The sequence below is a fragment of the Bemisia tabaci genome, chromosome 3, assembly GCF_918797505.1.
Source record: "Bemisia tabaci chromosome 3, PGI_BMITA_v3".
Lineage (NCBI taxonomy): Eukaryota > Metazoa > Arthropoda > Insecta > Hemiptera > Aleyrodidae > Bemisia > Bemisia tabaci.
Window position 1 is genome coordinate 28,763,193 of NC_092795.1, and position 20,670 is coordinate 28,783,862.

The window sequence follows — 20,670 nt, forward strand, 5'->3', positions numbered from 1 at the left end:
GCGGATTTCCTTTTGATTTCAGCTTAAATCTGATTGAATCAAGAGTCCTTTTTCTTGTCAATGAGTCTGGGCTCTAGATCCAATATGTTTTTTTTCCAGTGCAGGTGCTCTAACTATAGTATGGATTTGAGGCTGTGGACTTATGAGGCGGCTTCTGGCGAGACTGGAGTCAACCGGGCTATAATGTCGGATTATGAAAGCTCCCCCTTCTCCAGAGCCCGAGGCCCGGGGCCGCGGTCTGCGGGAACGGTGGCGGCCCAGGCGGCGTGTTACGTCTGGGCGCCGACATAATCCTGCGGACCGACGCAGAGTACGTTTCCGCGCAGCTTCGTCCCCGATCGCCGATCGCCGCGAGTTCCCCTGCCACGGGTCCCCGGTCCCCCGAGATGTCGTCCCTCCGTCCCGTTCAAGTGACAGTCCTCCTCGGAGCCGCCCTCCTCGTCGGCCTCGCCGCCGCCGCCCCCAACATCCAGCTCCAGGTAAGGCCGCCCCTTTCTGACGGATCCCTCGACAAAAATCCACCACCACCGAGCCGATTCTTGAAATTTATAGACAAAGCGATAGACAAAGAGGACATGGTGAGTATGGAGGGATCCTATTGGTTAATTTGGGTGGTTCTTATAGACTAAGGTTGTAAATGATGCACTACCTAAAGGATCTCTCCTGAATTGACGTTAGTTAGTCTATTACCTACACTGGATCCGGAGTCCAGACTCTTGAAAACATTGACAAGAAAATGGACTCTTGATTCAATCAGATTTAAGCTTAAACCAAAAGGAAATCCGCTCAAATTAAGAGGCTTAGTTCTTGATTTAAGCTTAAATTTGATTGAATCAAGAGTATTTTTTCTTGTCGATGTTTTTAAGAGTCTGGACTCTAGATCCAATTTGTTTTTTTTCCCAGTGTACCCCCTTTGTCTTTTTCAACTACAAGCTTCCACCAATAGGATCTCTCCATGTCTCTTTTGTCTTCTTTGTCTATAGCTTCGTCTATCAATTTCAACAATCGACCCACAGGCAGGGTCTGACTTTACGCATTATTCGGACCGCGTTAAATAGAAAGGAACCAAGCCACATCGGCTATTGCTAGATTTAATTGGGCAATTTAATGTTTTACATGAAAATGGTTATGTGCGGATTTTTGTGCAAATTTCAATGAATTTTCTTCGTAGTGCGACGCAAATTTCTCAAGATTTTCGAAGGAAATCGCACAAATATTCTCTTGTTAAAAATTAAATTGCCCAGTTAAAGTTGGCAATACCTGAAGTGGCTTGGTTCCTTTCTGATAAACTCGGTCCATTTTACTCTTTTTCTTATCAAGATTTTTCGTTGAAAGCGTTTCATCCTGTGACGATTAATTAAACACCCAAGTGGGATACCTACGTTTTAGACGGGATTAGTTAGCATTGGTTACGAACATTTCAAATGACAGGCTCACAAAAAAAGGCCATAGAGTTTAGGTAAGTTAGATCGCACATGGAAATTGTTTTGGTGGATCTACAAATGAATATTCCTTACGTTGCTATATTTGCGGTTCTTTATGCTAGGTTCCTGTCCTCTACTAAAAAAAAGTTTGATGACTTTTTTCAAGCCGAGAACAGCACTTAAGTTATGATACAAATAATAGTGATTTCTTCGTCATGGAGAGAGAAAGCTCACTTGAGCATAGTTTTATCGGAGAGGAATATAATACCATTTGGATCCAAACTATACCGCATAGCGAAATCCTATAAAATAAATTGATAGTAATGTGATATGATGAGAAATAGTGTCGCGTTAGCACTATAAGGAAATGTTAAAATCGCAATCTAAAAATCGTTTGTACATTATGCACGCACACACAGCAAAATAGAGGGAAAATGCACGTTTCAAATAAAATCTTCTTTTAAAATCTCTTATCTCTGTTATTGTCTCGAGCACACGTCTCTGCTTTTGGTTGAGATGTCTTTGGTCCGAGGAGAGTGATGAGTGAATTATTTTAATTAAGTTCTATGAAGGAAACGAATATTTATAACACATTTTTCGAGAAAAACAGTGTTGACTCTCCTGCCCTTGATTTTACATGGCTTGCACATGGTAACAACTTGCACCAATAGTACCTCGCAAGGCGGTGCGTTCAGGTAAATAAGAGACGAAACGCCGGAGCGCCTTCAATGTTTGAATATGCATCACGGTCATCTTTCGAGCGCGTTTAGTTGTATCTAGTCGTTATCATTTATACCGTGTCTAGCACATCAAAGCGACAAAAACTACGGGAATGAAGTTCCGATTCCGTCTCGCTAAAGCCCCTATTTCTTTTTTAAATTAAAGTGGCTTTACTACCAGAGTATATATATTCGAAACGGTAGATTTCAGTTATCCTGCTTTCAACCGGAAGTCTCAGAAGGCAGTTCTGGACTTCACTGCTGTTATCAACTGACGCTCATAAAAATTAATCTTGGATATAATTGCTTAAGATTGTGTGTTATTTTAAGCGATTAGGCAGTTGGTGTTTCATGAATGGAGACATTCTTTGCAGAGACGACATGTGAACTTTGCAGTGTTACTAATATTGTACAACTTCATGCATAATTTTCAACAAACTAAACTGACCCTAATGCTAATAATGTTAATAAAAAGTAAGTACAAATAAGGTAGATTTTCAAATGGAAAATTCTAATAGGACTTTCCAGTCGTTCAATTTCATGCTCGGAATTCTTTTCATTTGATAATGGACGGGCGAGAGTTCTCGTTAAGTTAAACTGGGAATCTCTTCAAAAAAGAGGAAGTCTCTCTAAAGTAACAGAATTACCGTTTGAAACAAGGATACTTTAGGTTGATTTAACGAGAATTACTGTCCAGCAATTATTGTTCGGAATTTATATCGATCCGACAGAAAATTTTGCTCCGTGGAGTTAAGCAAAGTCTGAGGAACTTTGCAAATAGCTCATACGTCTATTCCATATAAAAAAATGGCTGTATTACACAGCTGCACTGACAAATAATATATAGCATAATCTCACAATAGCAAAACTTCTTTTGAGAGCGCTCTCATAAATTAAGACCACCGGCTGGGCTCCGAGTCCTCGCGAATCAAAATTTTAAAAAAAATGTCCAGCGATGCCCCACTTTTTTGCACGGAGGTAAGTGAGTCGGCTGTAATTAAGGCCGCGAAGAAATTTTGCTATTATAGAATTAGCGGCGACTTCTTTACTGCGGGGCCCAAGCGCGACAATGAGTGTCACTGTTGAGTGTTGACCGTTGCGCAAGCGAAGACCAATTAGGAACGAGTGAGGTCTCGGGACGCTTCAGTGGAGCCGGCTAATGAATGGACCGCCGGACCGGTCCTCGCAAAGCCGCGTCCTGATTTTTGTCGTATTGTACGTGTATAAAATATACATTTGCACTTATTGTGCCAAAGAGGAACCAAATACGCGCTCATACATCGAAAAAGTACCCTTTTGCACAGAGAAACCTATATCCGCCTGTGTTTCACTGGAAAAAAAAGGCGCTTGGATCTTAAGTCCAGACTCTTAAAAACATTGACAAGAAAAAGGACTCTTGATTCAATCAGATTTAAGCTTAAATCAAACGGAAATCCGCTCAGGTTTGGTTCTTGATTTAAGCTTAAATCTGTTTGAATCAAGAGTAATTTTTCTTGTCCATGTTTTTAAGAGTCTGGACTCTAGATCCAATGTGTTCTTTTTTCCAATGAAGCCTCTTGATTTAAGCAGATATCCTTTTGATTAAAGCAAAAATCCGATTGAGTCAAGAATACTTTGTCTTGTCAATGTTTTTAAGAGTCTGGACTCTAGATCCAGGCGACTTTTTTACCGGTATTATTGATGGTCTGAGAAACACACCTCGAAGGGTAAACTCGCGAGCCTCAAATTTTGATAGTGAAAATGGATCGTATTGGATACATCATACAGGTGAGATCGTATCGATATCGATTGGTTCAACAGGTAAACACAGCCTTAGAAGTCAATCGTGTAATTTGAGAGTACAGGTTTTTGGTGACAAATTTTTGATACTTATGCGTACAAAATAGCCATGAATAGTGAAATTGTTAGGAATTTTCTCATTTTCAGCCTTTCCAACTTAGATCCTAAAAATGTTGTTTAAGGTTATATTCTATTGTTTTGAACCAAACGATACGTCAAACCACTATCGAAGACGATCAATATAGAGCTATGAACACGAGCATGAGCGCCAAAAATCAATCTTCCTTCCGGTTTTTCGAATCTGATGTCGTTTTTTGACCAGAGTGCCAAGGAGTATCAGAATGAGATCAACAAAGCGGAAGGACAATCAGAAGGGAATCAACGTCATTCTCAGGGGAAATTATGGCTGATTGGTTAAAAAAATGGTTAATCTTAATAAGGCTGGTCATTCTCTTCAATTTAAAAAATATCATTGTAAAAATTAGGTATTTAATCCGAGATTTTGAATTTAAATTCAGGATGATTCGCTTTGGGCGCTCAGATTTATCAGAAAGGAGCTGATGGAAAAAGTAGTAGGTACTACCAGGGCCGGATTAAGGGGGGTGCACATATGGGCCGCGGCCCATGGCGGCAAATTTAGGGGGCGGCAAATTTTGCATTTTTTTAAAATGTGGGGACAAAAAAAAATCGGATTCAGAAAAAAAATTATCAATGAGAATAGGGCATAAAATCTCTCTTTCCTGAGAGTATAGTCATTTCTAATTTTGTCATTTTTCGGTGATACAAGAGACATCATCTTTAATTAGTCGAGTTTAGAGAGGAACTAAACGAGCAATTTGGCCTGGAGCTCAGCACAGAGAGGAATGATGACGAGGACTTGAGATGAAAAGGACAAGCCCTCGGCGCAGCGGTCGGCATGTAACACATATTAGCGCCTACAAGACTGCATGAATACTTCACCCATTACGCCAAACACAGTGCGGTCAGGAGCGGTTCGCGTGAAATGCATAGCGCCTACAAGACTCCAGGAATACTTCACGCATTGCGCCAAACACAGTGCGATCAGCGCGGCGCAGCGGCGGAAGTTAAAATTATTAAACTACATTTAGGTTTGTTCTTCCATAATTTGTGGGTTCATTTCTTATAAATGGAGGACCTTGTCCACACAGAGATAGGTTTATGGAACTTAACTTTCGCGTCAAATTCCGTGAAATTTTGCTAGTAGTGTTGACAGGACTTTCGCAAAAAATATATGCAACACGAATAGGTAAACGCGTTTTATGCACCCCTCCTCCTCCGGCACATTCACTTGATGGTTTTTATTGATGTTCAAAACGAATGAGAAGGGGGCGGCAAAATACAGGCGGCCCATGGGCGGCAAGTAGGTAAATCCGGCCCTGGATACTACATAAAACTGTTCATGCTTATGAATTATGAGTTAAACTGCGTATTTAACGTAATAGCAATACGACTGAGTGTGTTTTTCTGTCGGGCATTTGGCATGACTGAGTGATTGAAGGCACCTTTTCGTCCTCAGAATCACGAGCCCCCCCTGTTTGAAAACGAAATTCATACTGAAGGAATACAACTCGAGTTGGTGCCCTTCCTTGAGTTAAGTTGCGATTTTGAGAGGAGCCAAAACGAAATCGGCTGGGAATTGGTTTCCTTCTGTGAAATGATCTGTTCGATTTAAAAAAAAACATACAACAAAGCCATGTACGCAAAATACTCTCAATTAAATACTTTAGGTTACAAATTCAATTATTCCGGTTTGAACTAGTACCAAAAACGTGTTTTAGTTGATGAAAAAAAAAAACTTTGGTTGTATCATCTTACTTTTAAAAACGGGAGTGCTGAGCATCTCGACTACATTTTCTCAAAACAGCTCGTCAATTTCCTTCTACTAAATGCGATCCAAAGTCTTTTCACTCAAAAATCATTTCATTCATTCTTTCAAAGTACATTGTGTTACAAACTGAGGAACACTTAGAAAGAGGATTTGGGGGAGGAAGAGAAGGAGGAGGAGGGAAAGAAGAAGGGTAGGGGAAAGTAGAAGGATAGTGGAGAGAAGAGGGAGGAGCTAATAGGACTACAGAGTGCAGACGCATCTAATGAGACAATCGACTGTTAAGGATATTTCCTCGGGCAGGTGAGCGGAAAGTGTGTTTCGAGGTCGGTTCATGAAACTCATGATTCGAATTTAAGATTCGGCGGCACGAATCTCGATGCTCCGTCATCGACATCCACAGGTCACTGTATCTTCGTCGAAAAAAACGCAGATGACAATTTGGTAATTAGAGCAATGTCGCCAACTGCTAACACATAAACCGATTTTAACAGAAACGGACCAAGTCGCATTGTGTGAAGAAAATTATTTTGGAGAAGTTTTGAAGTCGACTGTGGTCATACGTTGTCGACAAAGAAAGTCAAGAAAAATATTTTGGACGTGATAAAAGTTGTTAAAATGTGTCTCTAACATTGAGTCTTGTGTAGGAATAAAACTTCAGCCTGTTTTTCTCGCTTCAAACTTGATCGGCTTGGTGCATTTCTGTTGTACAAACTTGGTCAACGCATGAAGTTTTATGTTTAAAAAAGGGAAGAGTCAATCTTTTCTGAGAAAATTAAGTGCTTAGTGGAGACTGCTCTTCGCATGACGCATCGAAAAATTACCAAAAACTCAGTTCCAAGAAAAGGGAAAGATAGAGTCTAGTATAAGTTTGGTACTTTTGAAATAACTGCTTCATTATACTATCGTCTCAAGGCAAAAACTAGGTGGCGCCACTTCCAATTTTCTGATTTTTTGACTAAAATTACTACTGCAAGAAACCTGATTACCGATATTCTTTTTCTTCCGTATGACAGTACCGAAGAGTACGACTTAGTCATTCAAAAAATATCAAAAGTGAATTATTGCAAAGTTTCTTTGAATATAAAATTTTTCCATAAAGAAAAATTGACACACCTGGAAGATCGTTTTGATGATGCTCTTCGAAGAAACAATGAATTAATGTAGAAAAATGGCTCTATCAAGGCACTTGTTACATTTTTGAACAATGTAAGCTCTAATGATCTTTTTTCAATTCGCCTATAGTCAAAAACATACATATCCTCGCAAACACGCACCAATGTATCTAAAATTTTGGAGGATGGATTTTGAAAACCTCTAAGTCTTGTTATCCCTAATGTGAGAAGAAATTTTCTTCTCATAGAAGTGAAAGTGAAGTTTCTTCTCACTGAAATTTTCTTAAGAAAATGGCTGAGTGTATCAAAATATCGAGAAAAGGATTATAAATCCCCCTAAAGTGAGCTATAAAAGTAATCTAAATAATAGGGTAGTTTTGGCGGAATGTGAATTTCTGCAGCGGTATAATTACGGGAGAAGGGAGTTTGATCCGAAGAAGGAGAATGCCGTCCAAAATTTTTGATTGTAATAATGTCATTTTTCACACCATTCAAGTTCTTTTCTCTTTTTTGCCTTCTCTTTATCGAGAACGGTTTTAACAAACAAACCTTCCTCCCCGTCTCTAATAAAAACTGTCCGGCTATCCCACTGTGTTTAAATGATACATAAAAGGAAAATATTGCAACAGCTTGAAGATAATACAGACATCTTTGACGTTATGAAGTAACTCAAACCGTCCGAAAAAGCAAATAATTTCGAAGTGGAGGAGGACAAGGGGACGATCGATCGTCCAATTTTGATCCATTGAAAAAAAGTGGGTAAACTTGTTTCGGGGCTTTTTTTTATCGCGCTGCCCGTGCTTAAAAAAAGCTGTCGCCGATAAAGTTGTAATGCAACCATTGGTTCCAAATCTCTCAAAAATGGTCGAGTGTTCGATCCCCTGAGGTTCGGAATATCTGAATTTTGACGAAAACTGACAACACCTCGTGGAGAAGACACTTTCACTTTCATTACCACTGCCCAGACGCGCGCTTTAGTAGCCACCGAATTCTGACGCTTGCAAAGCAGTGCTGCCGCGTCAGAATGGCTTCAAGCATCTCTTGGCTTTTTCGCAAATATTAGTTGTCGCGAAAAAGCTGCTTTTGGAATTGAGGTTGTGCACATGTAACAGGAGGATACTTTTTCTTTAATGATTTGAGGGAGGAAAAATCATTGAGACTTTCGCCTGGAATTTAACAAGTCCAACCTTTCAAACTGGTTGAAAGAAGTTTGACGTCTTACAGATTGCGAAATATTCTCTAACAATAAAATATAATTAACCGCAAGGACAGGTTAGAAAATTTGTGAAATTTTATTCATTTTACTTCCTCAATGCTATTTTCTATTTTCAGTGACTACGTATGTAATACATGAATTCTGAATTAATGGAAAAAAGTTTTTAACGTGCGTTCTTAATGTCGTTAGACAACGTGACTCCATCGTTCAGTATTATTTTAGATCTTATATCTTGACATTACAGAAAACAACTGTTTACCGTAAAAAGGAACAATTTATTAGCCTGGAGTTTCATATTAGACTTCGAAAAACCTCTGACAAAGAGTAAATTTTGCAGAATTTCTAATCGTTTAAAGTAGGCCAACAATATTATGGAATTTTTCAGAAATATTCCCCAAAAATCGATGTAACTATCGTCTGGCACATGAAAGACCAGAATTGACCAACGACATTTTAATAGCAAGCAAAAAAAAATTGTCGTACAACCAGGGAGTCATTAAAGAATTAAATGAAGAATTCGCATCTTTCTAGAGACTTAAATTAGTGTCCTTACAAACTTTTGAAATATGAATTTCAGTACTACAATATTTTATATTCTACAACAGCTTGGCACCTGCGCTACCATCGGCTTGACGCGTTTGCAGCATCTCCTGAAAATTGAGTCATCGAACATTACGCATTTACGCGGCGGAAAATCGTAACGCCTCACCTAAATCCCGCGGTGCCTGAGCCGTGCAGATGGATGGTGTCTCGGTGATTTTCGAAATCGTTCGGGACATGCCAAACCGGATCCAAGTATCCGCCCACTGTGCATAGATTAAAATATCAGATATTTTTCTGAAATATCGCAATCCTGCTCTTAATGTAATGAGTCAGTTTGTGACACTTGCCTCAGACTGGGTCCAGCCTGGGTTCGAGGATTCCGAAAATTAGAGGTGTGCTGCAACATGACCACGTATCATTTAGACGGTCTGCCGCAAAACCAGCTCACCGAGCATTGGAAGGTCGACGTGACTGGCTGATAATCGTTCCCGAACGAACGAACAATACGTTCTTTTTTATCTTAACAAGAGTGACTTTACATAGAGAGTACAGAGACTAGAATCCATGAGGACTGTTTTTAGATCCATAGAATGACTGCGGTTTTCGATTTAGAGGGAGGAATTAACCAAATGTTTACGATACACGGAAAAAAATAGGGTAATCGACACAACCAACGGCTAGTTAAAAATGCGCCAGCTACCGTGCGGTAGTTACGATAACTACCGCGGTGGAGGTCCCACCGGGTGGTGATTGGCTCTGCCTCAGTAGCCAATGAGGGCTGAGCGCGAGACGCACTGCACCCTCTGGGTGGTGATTGGCTACCACCAAAGTGACCAATGAGGGCTGAGCGCGAGACGCGGCGCACCAATTGGGTGGTCATTGGCTACCGCCACACGCATGTTTCTAAGTCTCCGTTGGTCTGATACCCATTTAAAGGATGGCATTTTTAATTCATTTTATTTTTCTATGAAAAATGAAGCTGGATATCCCTGTTCGAAAATTTCAGAGAACATTTTACAACACACTTTTTTTTTTTTTTACATTAAAAAATAATCTGCGAGGGTTCCGAGAGAGAATTTTCACATGATTTCCTTCGATAAGAAAATGGTGTAGAGTCTTCCACGTCGCCTGTCGTGATTTATGTTTGTGACATTCACTGTCACTATAGTACAACATAATAACTAATTTTTGGCAATGAGCTGAATGCAAAGGCAAAATAGATAACTCAGTGTATACCCCCGAGAAACGTTTGAGGAACTTTAATTACTTACTGTTTCAACGTGACAACCAATTTGTTTTGAAAAAATCGCGAATTCAGATCAGAGTGATACACGATTCTCATCATGGGTATGATTTTACGCGTAGATACGGAGGCAGGAGGAGGAGAGGCAAAATGTATGTTGATGCACCGGTCGATAAACTCTAAAGGATACGAAATTGACTTCCCGGACGTTTTGAAAACCTCCTCGGTTAGCGTGCCAAATTTATGAGGTTTTATCTGCTTTTTTGAGAAGAAACGATCAAGTCGCGGATACACGGGGAAGAAAATATAGGTCAGAAAAACCTCCACACAATGTTCCATTTCCGTTCTATTCGATTCAAGCAACCGCAGTCTCGGCTCTGGTAACCGACCTCTCAGTTCATATACATGCCATTAAACCGTCCTCTCAACTTCTGGAAAGTTCGGTTGCATGGACTTTGAACATGTTTCCACGAATCGAGTAAGGCGATTACATGTAGTGAAATGTACGGTCGATAAAGGGTTTCGTTTAACTCTGCCGTCTGCCGTACTAAGGAAAAGCGCTATTTGAGCATTTAAGCGTTGGCAAACTTCCTACAATAAATCGCGCATTTTCAGGAATATTTATAAACACTTTTCTTCCAATTTTTCTGAGAATTTCGCACGTAGTTTGATCTAAATAGTTCAACAATTTCAAGGAAAAATATTAATAACTTTCTTCAAAAATAAACATTTTATCGGAGAAAATTTGGCGCATTTTCAGGAATATTTATAAACACTTTTCTTCCAATTTTTCTGAGAATTTCGCACGTAGTTTGATCTAAATAGTTCAACAATTTCAAGGAAAAATATTAATAACTTTCTTCAAAAATAAACATTTTATCGGAGAAAATTTGGCAACTCTCGAACATTCATACGGCGTTCTTCCTCAGAACGGCAGAACTGATCTTATGAAAAAAACATTTTACCTCCGCACGCCACGACTGAAGCTATTTTCATGCCTACACGTCTTGTGGATAGGACAAATGGACTGCATTTTGCAATTTGGAACTATAAATTCTGGCTCTTCTGGAAAAACGCGCATGTGCATGGGGAAACTAGTGTCATGTATGTTGTTTTTTAACCGGGCTAGAATTTATAGTTCCAAATTGCAAAATGTAGTTCAAATATAGTTACTAGTTCGTTAATATTTCATCATTAGGGCGGCAACACTGCAATTCACGGTCACTGGTCGCACGATCGTTCCCCTGAACAGGTAAGCTCGACAATCCCGGTTTCTCTTGGATAGCGCTTCTCCAGTGAGAATTTTACGGGTAAGCACTCCCGTGACGTCAACAGAGGAAGCTCCGAGCGCACCTGTCCTCAAATCTCGCGTGCTCTGGGCGCGGGTAAAAATCTGGGTTCGCGATGACATCATCATTGCTTGATGAATTTGGATTTCTGGACTCACGGTTGCTGCGCTCACAGTAAGGAGTACCTAATGAGTTTGATGATACAGGAAAGTTACGCATGGTACGTAAGCGGAAAACAGTAGTTGCGATGTAGTTGCAAGAGAAACACTTTTTAGTTGTACTGCCGTGCTAAGGAAGAACGCCGTATGGACCTTCAGACGTTGCCAAGTTTCCTCCGATACGAACCGAATTTATTATGAAAATTGTGAATATTATTTTCCAAATTTTTCAGACAGTTTTGTGCGCAATTTCATCTAAAACATCTAAAAATTTCAAGGAAAAATGGACGTATTTCTACCAAACAGACCTATGTGGCGATGAGAAATGTGGGATGTGCTCTATAAATCTGCATAAGAAGCAATGTAAAAGTGGGCGTGGTTCCTTTTGAAGAATTGGAAAAGCGGGATATTGCATTCTATCAAACAGACCTAAGTGCAGCTGAGTGCGGAACTCATGAGCCGCGGGCATGGCAAGAGAGCGTTGTGGACAGGGCTCACGAGTTAAAGCGCCCCGACGACGATGGCCGCGCTGCCGCGCCCTCGAGCTTACCTTCGTTCGTTGCCACTGACGTCACTGGCGCTTTATTATTCTCATTCACTCTTACGGCCAGAGACTAACGAGCACGACCCATATTTCTCACTTCCACATAGGTCTGTTTCGTAGAACTACGTCCAAATATGCATAAAATAGTGAAAAATACATGTTATATCAAGGGAAATTTTGCAACTCTCGAATGTTTTCACGGCGATTTTCTTTAGCACAGCAGTGTTACCGTCCTTAAACAAAAGGTGTCGCTCATTTTTTGCAAGTTTTGGATCCCCCTCCCTCCCCCTCTATAATAGATTTAACCATACTTCATGTGAGGCTTGGAGCTGTCACACATCTACCGGTGCTAAACCCTCTTAAATGAGCCAAACCTACTTCTCTGATCTGTACTTGCACTGAAATCGACGTACAGTTCCAAAACATATCCTCCAAGATTGCAGTGCGACAGTTCAAGACCTTGACGAAAATTTGGACGACCGCAGCCCGTGTTTACACGTATTACTCAATCCGAGTGGTCGTTGACATACTTAATCAACTCGTCCGACTTGTCACTCAGGTGTCATTCTGCCAAATTCCATTCACTTGCCTCATACCTTCTGGCGACGTGAACTTGAATTTTAATCAAAATCGCTCGAAAATCAAGGTGATGGCATTCGTTGTTTTCCCACTTGCAGTTTATTCGCGATTTGCGAAAACAAGTTGGCAATCGGCAGCGACTGAAAAAAGGGCATTTTAAGACAACATGACGATGAGGCAATCTCCAGAAAAAGTCGCCTTCCTTCAAGATACAAAACAGGTTGCAGTTAAGCAGGTTAATTTATCACAGCTAAACTACCTTCGATTGTGCATCATTGCGGTTTTGCGCCATTAAATAACTCGTAAAAGGCTGAGAAGATTTGATTGCGGATCGTGACCTCATAAACTTTAAAATGATTCCATCATAAACATCAGACGTGTGAGGTATACTACTTTTATTTAAATGAATCTTCTTCGGTTCAGCAACTTGTATTTGCTTCCTTAATTAGGTATGCAGCATGCAACACTTACTTATGTGGTGTTCTTTTACATTCATACACATTAAAGTAATTTAAAACACACTAGTATATATTAACTTATCATACTTACACGCAAAACACGTTCACTGTGTTGAAAATGAACTTAAAAGTAATGAGAATAAAACGTTCGTTATTTACAGTACAATCAAAGAACTTCTCAAGTTCTCACCTCCGAGAAAAAGCCACGGGTATTCAAATAACGGTAATAAACGGGCACAGTATGAAAAGGAAATCTTAAAACCTGTGCTTTGATTTTCCATTTCTCATCTTGTCTGTTGATCCACTACAATAACTGTCCCCAACTAAGAGTGAGCGTATATTTGGATAAAACTATTCATAGAGACATGCATATCGACGGTGAAACTACCAAACCACGTATCTCGGTTTACGACGTCGCAGACTTCCTGTCATACTTTATTTTTTAAATGAAAAACTACTTAACATCCAGTCTTGAAAATTTCTGTGATTTTTCCTCTTTGTGCGGAGAAAATTCCGTGAAAATTTCAAGGAATGATATTGATTTGGTCCACTTCAAAAAAATAAAATGTGAGCGTAGATTTTTAAACACCGCAAACGAGATACGTGGTTTGGTAGTTTCACCGTCGATATGCGGTTTGCAAGGAGGATGACGCATCTTCGGCTGTGGCTTTGGTTAGAAATCTTGAATATGTTGATCTAACTTCCTCGAGAGTGAATTTGTGAGGACTGATGAGCTTTGGTTAATTCGAGAGCTCAGTGCATTTTGATGAGTAAGTGTGCAGAATGCAAGTTAGTAAGAGGAACACTAATTTATCCTTTGCGACGCGTGCTGTGGTTTATCTGCCTGCGAAACTTTGCGAGATGACGGAGACCCGCATAGAAAAGTAATTGAGAGAGTTGACAATTAAGAACTCGGAAAGTCGAAGACAGCTGTCAACTTTCACACTGGAAAAAAGAGTCTGTAAAAGTTTTCTTGGATGAGGAAAGTTGATTTTAATAGAATCATTTATAACTCAGCTGTTTTTGAGGAAAGTTTTTTTGTATCAGATGAGTTCGTTATTTACATTTACGGCAAAAATAATTTAATGCCTGATTGGCTTATGTAAACTTAGACCTTTTGGAAAGCTGAAAATTGGAATTTACATAGGTACGGGGAAAATGGTGATCTCTAGAGTATGTCAAAAGTTTTTAAATATGGTCGATACTTCATCATATATACTACTTGAATTCTGATGAGATATCATTTTTGTCGTGATGCTTACTGTCTTTCAGTGGTCTATGGAAAAAATTGGTTGAAAACTGTCTCGGGCTGCTTTTCAATGGAAATAATTCATTTTCTAATGTCAATTTTGTCTTCATTATTTCAGATTCTCTTTAAAATCATTTTTTCCGTGCTTTGCTGTCTAAACTCAAGATTTTGTCTATTTTTCCAGGGAAGTTTCGCCAACTGCAAAGCCCCAGCTACAGCGCCACAAAAATTGGAGAGGGTGGTCGAAGTATGTCAAAACGAGATCAAGTTTGCTTTACTGCAAGGTATGTTCGAAATTTTTAGCCTTATACCAATGACGAATTTCAGAATTTTATCGAATGTCACAGTTTGATAAAATCGTCTTTTCCCTGGCATTGTGCCAAAAATTTCTGTGACAGCTCCTTTATTCCAATGTGAACCGCTGGGGTCCTCCGAAATGGGAAAATAAAGTCAAGCTCAAGGTCAAATCTTTTGCACGAGTACCTACTTCAGGTCGTGAATTTCGGGGATATTGAAAAAAACCTAGAAGCGGTTAATCAGATTTTGGAGCAAGAATACATAGTCAGTGGATCATTTGACAATTTTTGAATTTTGGGACATTTCTTAAGAATTTCCACGATTAAGATCATGCCCTAGTGTGGCGGGTATTTGCGCAAAAATTTGAAGTAACTTGAAAAGTACATCCTGATATTTGCGATATTCATTCGGAGTTATATTACAAAATAGTTCATGATCAAATTGTATGGAAAAATACCTGACGTACTATGGCGTGATGTGACGTTCAGAAATCTTTAAGAAATGTCCTTGAGTCCAGAAATTATTGATTGATCGATCGATTATCGCATCGTTCTCCGACGTCCTGAAGATACTTCTTATGGTTCAAAATTATTGATTGATTTTTATAGATGGTCGAATTTTCCTAAAAATATTATCGGGCCACCTCAATAAAAGGCGTATTTTATGTTACAGAGGCTCTGAACCTGTTGGGTTTGGGTATCGCTGACGAGGATAGTAGTGAAGAGGAGGAGCCTGTGAAGGAATCGAAGAATCGAACGGTGACGATTGCGCCGGCCAAAAGCAGACCCAAGAGAGACAGCTCCTTCTCCCAGGAAGAACGCCGAGTAGCAGGGGTGAGTTCCCATCACTCCCACGTTCATGCCAGTGGCGTGGCGTGCTTTGCGATATATCGATTGATCTGCCATTGAAACCTATGGAAAAGGATCGATAAACAGGGTGTTCGCAATGAACTCCTACAGTATCGATTTTTTACCACAGCTTCAAATGGGGAAATATCGATAATCGATTATTCACGCCTCGCCACTGGTTCATGCCCTCAATTCATTGACAAATGGCTTATTGCATGTGCCCCAAAATCGTGTCATACCGCATGATTATCGCAAGCCTGCCAAAAGATCGGCCTAAACTCTCTGTCCCTGAGTCCAGCATCGACGTGAACAGAAATCATCTAAACATAGCTCTAGAAGAGTTTTTAATTTCACTACCATGCGTGTTCCAACATGTGCTGGGAAATCCTACCTGCACAAGCCGAATAAATCCGTGAACTTAGAGAAAGGATTTTCTGTGTCGATGGTGCGTCCGATGATTTATTCTTTCCGGATCCTCTCAATTTCCTTTCACTATTACTCAGCGTCAGAATACTTTCGACTTGAAGATTTACATCAAGTCTCAAGGATCGTTTACATGAATGGGTCGGCTGGACAATTGCAAAGAAAGTACAATTTGGATGCTCGCATTTTAAAACGTCTCTTGAGATTTCTCATCTCAGAATCTACATAAAAATGCTTTGAGCGTTTGGAGTTAAATGTACACATACACAGAGGGAAGTGTCAACACAAAAGTTTGGTTGATACGGGAAGTAAAAGAAAAAATAACCCTAGCCTCCGGTTGATAATTTCAAGAGAAAATACCAGCTAGTTTTCTTGAAGAAATCTAATAAAAAACGAGTGGTTGGTACCAATGTCACAATTACGGTAATGCGTTTTCCTAGTCTCTCTATTGTTTTCTGCGCAAAATTCACCGCAAACTGTACTAAAATCAACCCAAAACTTGTGTTGTTTTGCGTTTTGCTTCCTATATTAATTAACCAAAAGTAACGCAAGAGCACAAATATTTTTATGAGTGTTTAAATATTCTTGGGGACAATTCAAGCTAAGTTCTGAAAATCTGAAAATACCGATCCGAGAAACGCATATGTAGACGTGAGTGAAACTGCTTGAATTTTGAATGTGATTTAAAACCGCCTTCAAACCTGCTGAATGCAACAGTATATACCCTGGGTTGATATGAATGAATAGGTCGGTCGAAGCCGCTGAATGTGACATGATACGCGCCGAGCGCCCATCCAACGAAACTCGCCTCAGATTGAATGCCATCCTGTACAAAGTTTGTATTAAAAACATAAAAAAATGTGCCTTTTTACGTTGATTCAGGGCAATGATGTAGAACCCTTTACGTTACATCCTCTAACGCTCGGAAAAGTTTAAGAGAAATATTGGACTATAAAAAGGGTCCTTGCACTGGAGATTGTTTTACGGCACTTATTACCACCAAATCCTCAGGTCTAGATTCCAGTTACTGTCAAACGCCCTTTAGTGACATTGATTTTAGAAGGTGATATTGGACTGAAAATATTAATTGTAAAAACAAGCATCCCTCAAATTTACAAACATGTCAAATTAAAAATAATATAATTTAATTCTGAAAGATGAAATTTCTTGACTAATATGACATTTTTAAAATAACACGTGCGAGCTTTCTTGACCTGCATCTTAAAATCTTGTAATTATATTATTTTCTCAAATTCTCAAACAAGTTCTGTATTGTTTCAGTGCTTACTGCAATGTGTCTACAGGAAAGTAAAGGCTGTAAGTATTCTAAAAAGTTATAATTACTTATTATCACCTTATGTCGCTATAGAGTAAGATTAAATAGTAACAAATAGAACAAAAAACACAAAAGTGAACGATTCAGCACAGTTATCAAAAACTAGTTATGACGCTTTATGTTTATTACTTTGAATTTTTCACTCCTTAATTTCAATTGAAATCTATTCAGTTTCCTTTTGAGTCTTTACTTGTTTTGTACTAGAGAGTGAGCACTCAAAGGCAAACTAGATGGCACTTAAGTATGGCAGTACACTTTAAGAAAATCGTGAATTCCTCGATATTTAGAGATGATATGTTTCCTTGCAAAATATTTTGTAAAAACCTCTGAGCCGAAAGTGCAAAATGTAGAAATAGGAAGTCGATTGGGTTACTGCAGATATTTCTAGACAATTTATTACTGGATAGCCGAATAAAGATTAGTTTCATGGTAAGCTTTTCCACCATCATTGAATTTAATGTAAAATAAATAAATAAATAGATGCATGTTTTTTTCCCTTCGAAATAAGGTGGATGACACAGGTTTCCCTCAAGCTGAAGGCATGGTCCGACTTTACTCTGAAGGGGTTCAAGACAACAACTATTACTCGGCAACGGTTCAAGCGGTAGAACGATGTGTTAGTTTTGCTCAGGCGCTGAAACTGAAGCAGCCCAACCAAAAATTTGGTAAGCTCTTTGTGATTATGTGACATTAAGTAGGATAAAATAAATCATTTGATTCAGTTCTAGGCATCAAAGAGCGAGAAAATTTCTTTAGTTCCACTTCCAGCAGATCATTGGGAGGAAAAAAACCCTTATTTTCATGTTATTTAAATGATGGTCCTTCGAGCAAACAGTAAATCGATCTTTTAAGTAACGAGATGGTAGAATATAGTGATGGATCCACACTATTTTTGAAGTATTTTCCGCAACACGAGAATACAATTTTAAAAATGAAAGAGGTGTTTATATAAGAATTACAAAACGTATTCAACATATTTTTCCAACTCTTGTTTTTGCACGTCTTGATTCATGATTTTCGACATGTTTAATAATCTAATCTTTCTGATGTTTCAGCGAGCGGTCAAACGTGTGATTTAGCGTACGACATGTTCGAGTGCATCAGTGAAAAAATAGAGCGCGTAAGTAGTGTATTTTACTGTTTTTTCGAAACACTAGGTAATAATTGCTTGGTATTCTCTACACAATTTTATCATGATTGAAAGTTTTAGAATTTATCCGAAGAATCCTTCAATTTTATTTCACCTTATCAGTCACCTTACTTAATGAAATAATTTGATTGTATGAAAACTGTTGATTGACCTCATTCCATCAAATTTGATTCTGGTATGGTGCTTTTAATACTGAAGTCTATTACAGACATTGGTTTGCGCTGCCTAAGTACTTCTTTGTGCGTGCGCAAGTTAACCAAAATAAATTGTATATTGATGGTGAAACTACAAATGCTTATCTCGGTCTGCGGCGGTGTAGACTTCCTGTCATACTTTCTTTCTTACAGGAAACAACCAAGCGTCATTTCTTTGAAACTTCGGGAGATCTTAATTTTTTTGTTTGATTAATATTCTATGAAAAATTCTAGTCATATGGTTGGTTGGGTCCTATTAAAAAAGTTAAGTATGAGTGGAGATTTTTGGACAATGCAACTGAGATACGCATTATGCAAGTTTCTTTAAATTTTATTGTCTCCGTAGCCAAATTTGAATGTAGGCCCGCTGGTAAAATTTCTGATCACACACATTTTTATGAACCACTGACGATATGAGTCATTCAACTCATGATTTGACCTGTTGCGAGAAAAATTGATCCTCGCACAACGAATGGTGCATGCAAGATTGGTGCATCGATACTCAATGCGTCAACCATTAAATCATGAAAAGCACAGATGTAAAAATATTATTATGAGCATATACCCAATTGCATGTAGTATATTAGAACATACAAACATGGCGTATCAATAAACAGTATATCCAAGAAGTATTCTGCAAATTATGATTTCGTGTTTATCTGATTCCAGGCTTGCGGTGGAGCTGCTCCCTGAAAATTTCCCGAACAACGAAATTTCATGTTTCTACCGAGCATTTTATAAGACTGTTTTGCACGAAGTTACCGCAAAAATGAAACTTTAGTTACCAAATCGAGGACGTGGGAAAGCTGTGTGACATTGTTTTCAGCAGTACAGCACATAATGCTCCTGGGTAGTTTTCCAGAGCATTAAAAGCTCAAAGACGTCCTAATATTGATATGAGTCAAGAATCGCGTGAAAACCCCAATTTAAGACACTGCAAATTCTGCGATGTCTCAAACAGACCTTTTATTTCTCCATGAGCAAGGAAACAAGCCATGATCTGAAAAATTACGACTATTGCTCAACAGTTTCGTGCGGTTTCTTAAATCGATCGAATTTAAACTCGTCACTTTTTAGTCATTTTATGAAAAAGTAGAAAGACACCCTCTGTCACTTCAACCGCCAAGTGGGCATTTTTGAACATGCAAAAGTTTTTTATTGAGAGAATTGATCCCTTCAGTAGAAATTTTTCCATACTTCTTTTAAGTTGCAATAAGAATTAATATACAGATTTCCTTTGTTTTGCGAATCTGTTTTTTCCTTCTGAAGTTTTGGAGCTCGGTTACGGTTAGGTTAGGTAAGGTTTAATTTAACCTTTGTAAATATAAATTCACGTGTCCAAGTCTTTCACTATTGAACATTTTATCAAAGATTAACCATTTGAGACATCTAATTTCCCACTCATGTATGACTATTAAATGTGACATCGGAAGTGCTGAGGGATTATTTATTACTCATAAATATTTTTATTGTCCGTTGATAGACATTTTTCATTCAATCGTAACATTTATTATTGGAAAAGTTTACAGCATTTGAGTTGAAACTCTCTCAAACTGCGACAGAAGATCAACCGCCTTCACTTAATTAAAACCAAGATATTTTTTCTCGCTGTAAAGTGTTTAAACTTATTATACTTGGCGTGGACTGTAAATAGGATTCTCAATTTGAAATCTTGAACATGATAATTTTCGACGAATTTTCCCCTTTTAAGAGATGTTTTCAATTGCATAACTTCACACAAAAAACAAGTTCGTCATTGACTGAATGAAAAATGCAGCATGATAATTCCCTATTCTCAATTCTAGTTCATCACTAATCCAAGTCACGTGTTCCTCATAAATCATGATCATTCTTTCCATCATTTAAAAAAACATTTTCGTTATTGTCATTATCTTCATAATCATTGTCATCATCATCATCTTCATCACCACCGTCATCATCATCATCATCATCATCATTATCATTTTTACCTCATTCATAGCGTGTCTCTTTTAATTATTAGTAGTTAATTTTATTTTTTACTCTCAATAAATTTACTTTAAAAACATAGTTTATTCCTTGTTTTTTTTCATTTTATACAAATATTTTGAGCGCATGCTTTCTTGAATTCCTAGAAGTAATATCTATGCTTCGCAGAAGCTAAGAAGACAAATTGCAATGCATTATTCAAAACAATTCGTAAACATATATATAAAAAGGAGACTCCAAAGACTGACAAATATGTTAAAAAAAGTTCAAAATGTGCCACTGTTACTGTGCG

The 20,670-nt window shown here is 38.6% G+C and overlaps 1 protein-coding gene across 2 annotated transcripts; it reads left to right on the forward strand.

Annotated features, from left to right (window-relative positions):
* Positions 1-280: 280 nt before the first annotated feature.
* Obp73a (Odorant-binding protein 73a) lies at positions 281-20,384 on the forward strand. Of its 2 annotated transcripts, XM_019042276.2 has the most exons (7): positions 281-479; positions 14,347-14,446; positions 15,132-15,292; positions 17,012-17,047; positions 17,575-17,731; positions 18,122-18,186; positions 19,080-20,384. In XM_019042276.2, exons 1-7 carry the CDS (start codon positions 387-389, stop codon positions 19,101-19,103), a joined length of 636 nt encoding a protein of 211 aa, XP_018897821.2. In that variant the 5' UTR covers positions 281-386; the 3' UTR covers positions 19,104-20,384. The 2 variants fall into 2 exon arrangements, with proteins under 2 accessions (XP_018897821.2, XP_072154218.1); XM_072298117.1 differs by lacking the exon at positions 281-479 and having other exon boundaries at positions 12,193-14,446.
* Positions 20,385-20,670: the final 286 nt, after the last annotated feature.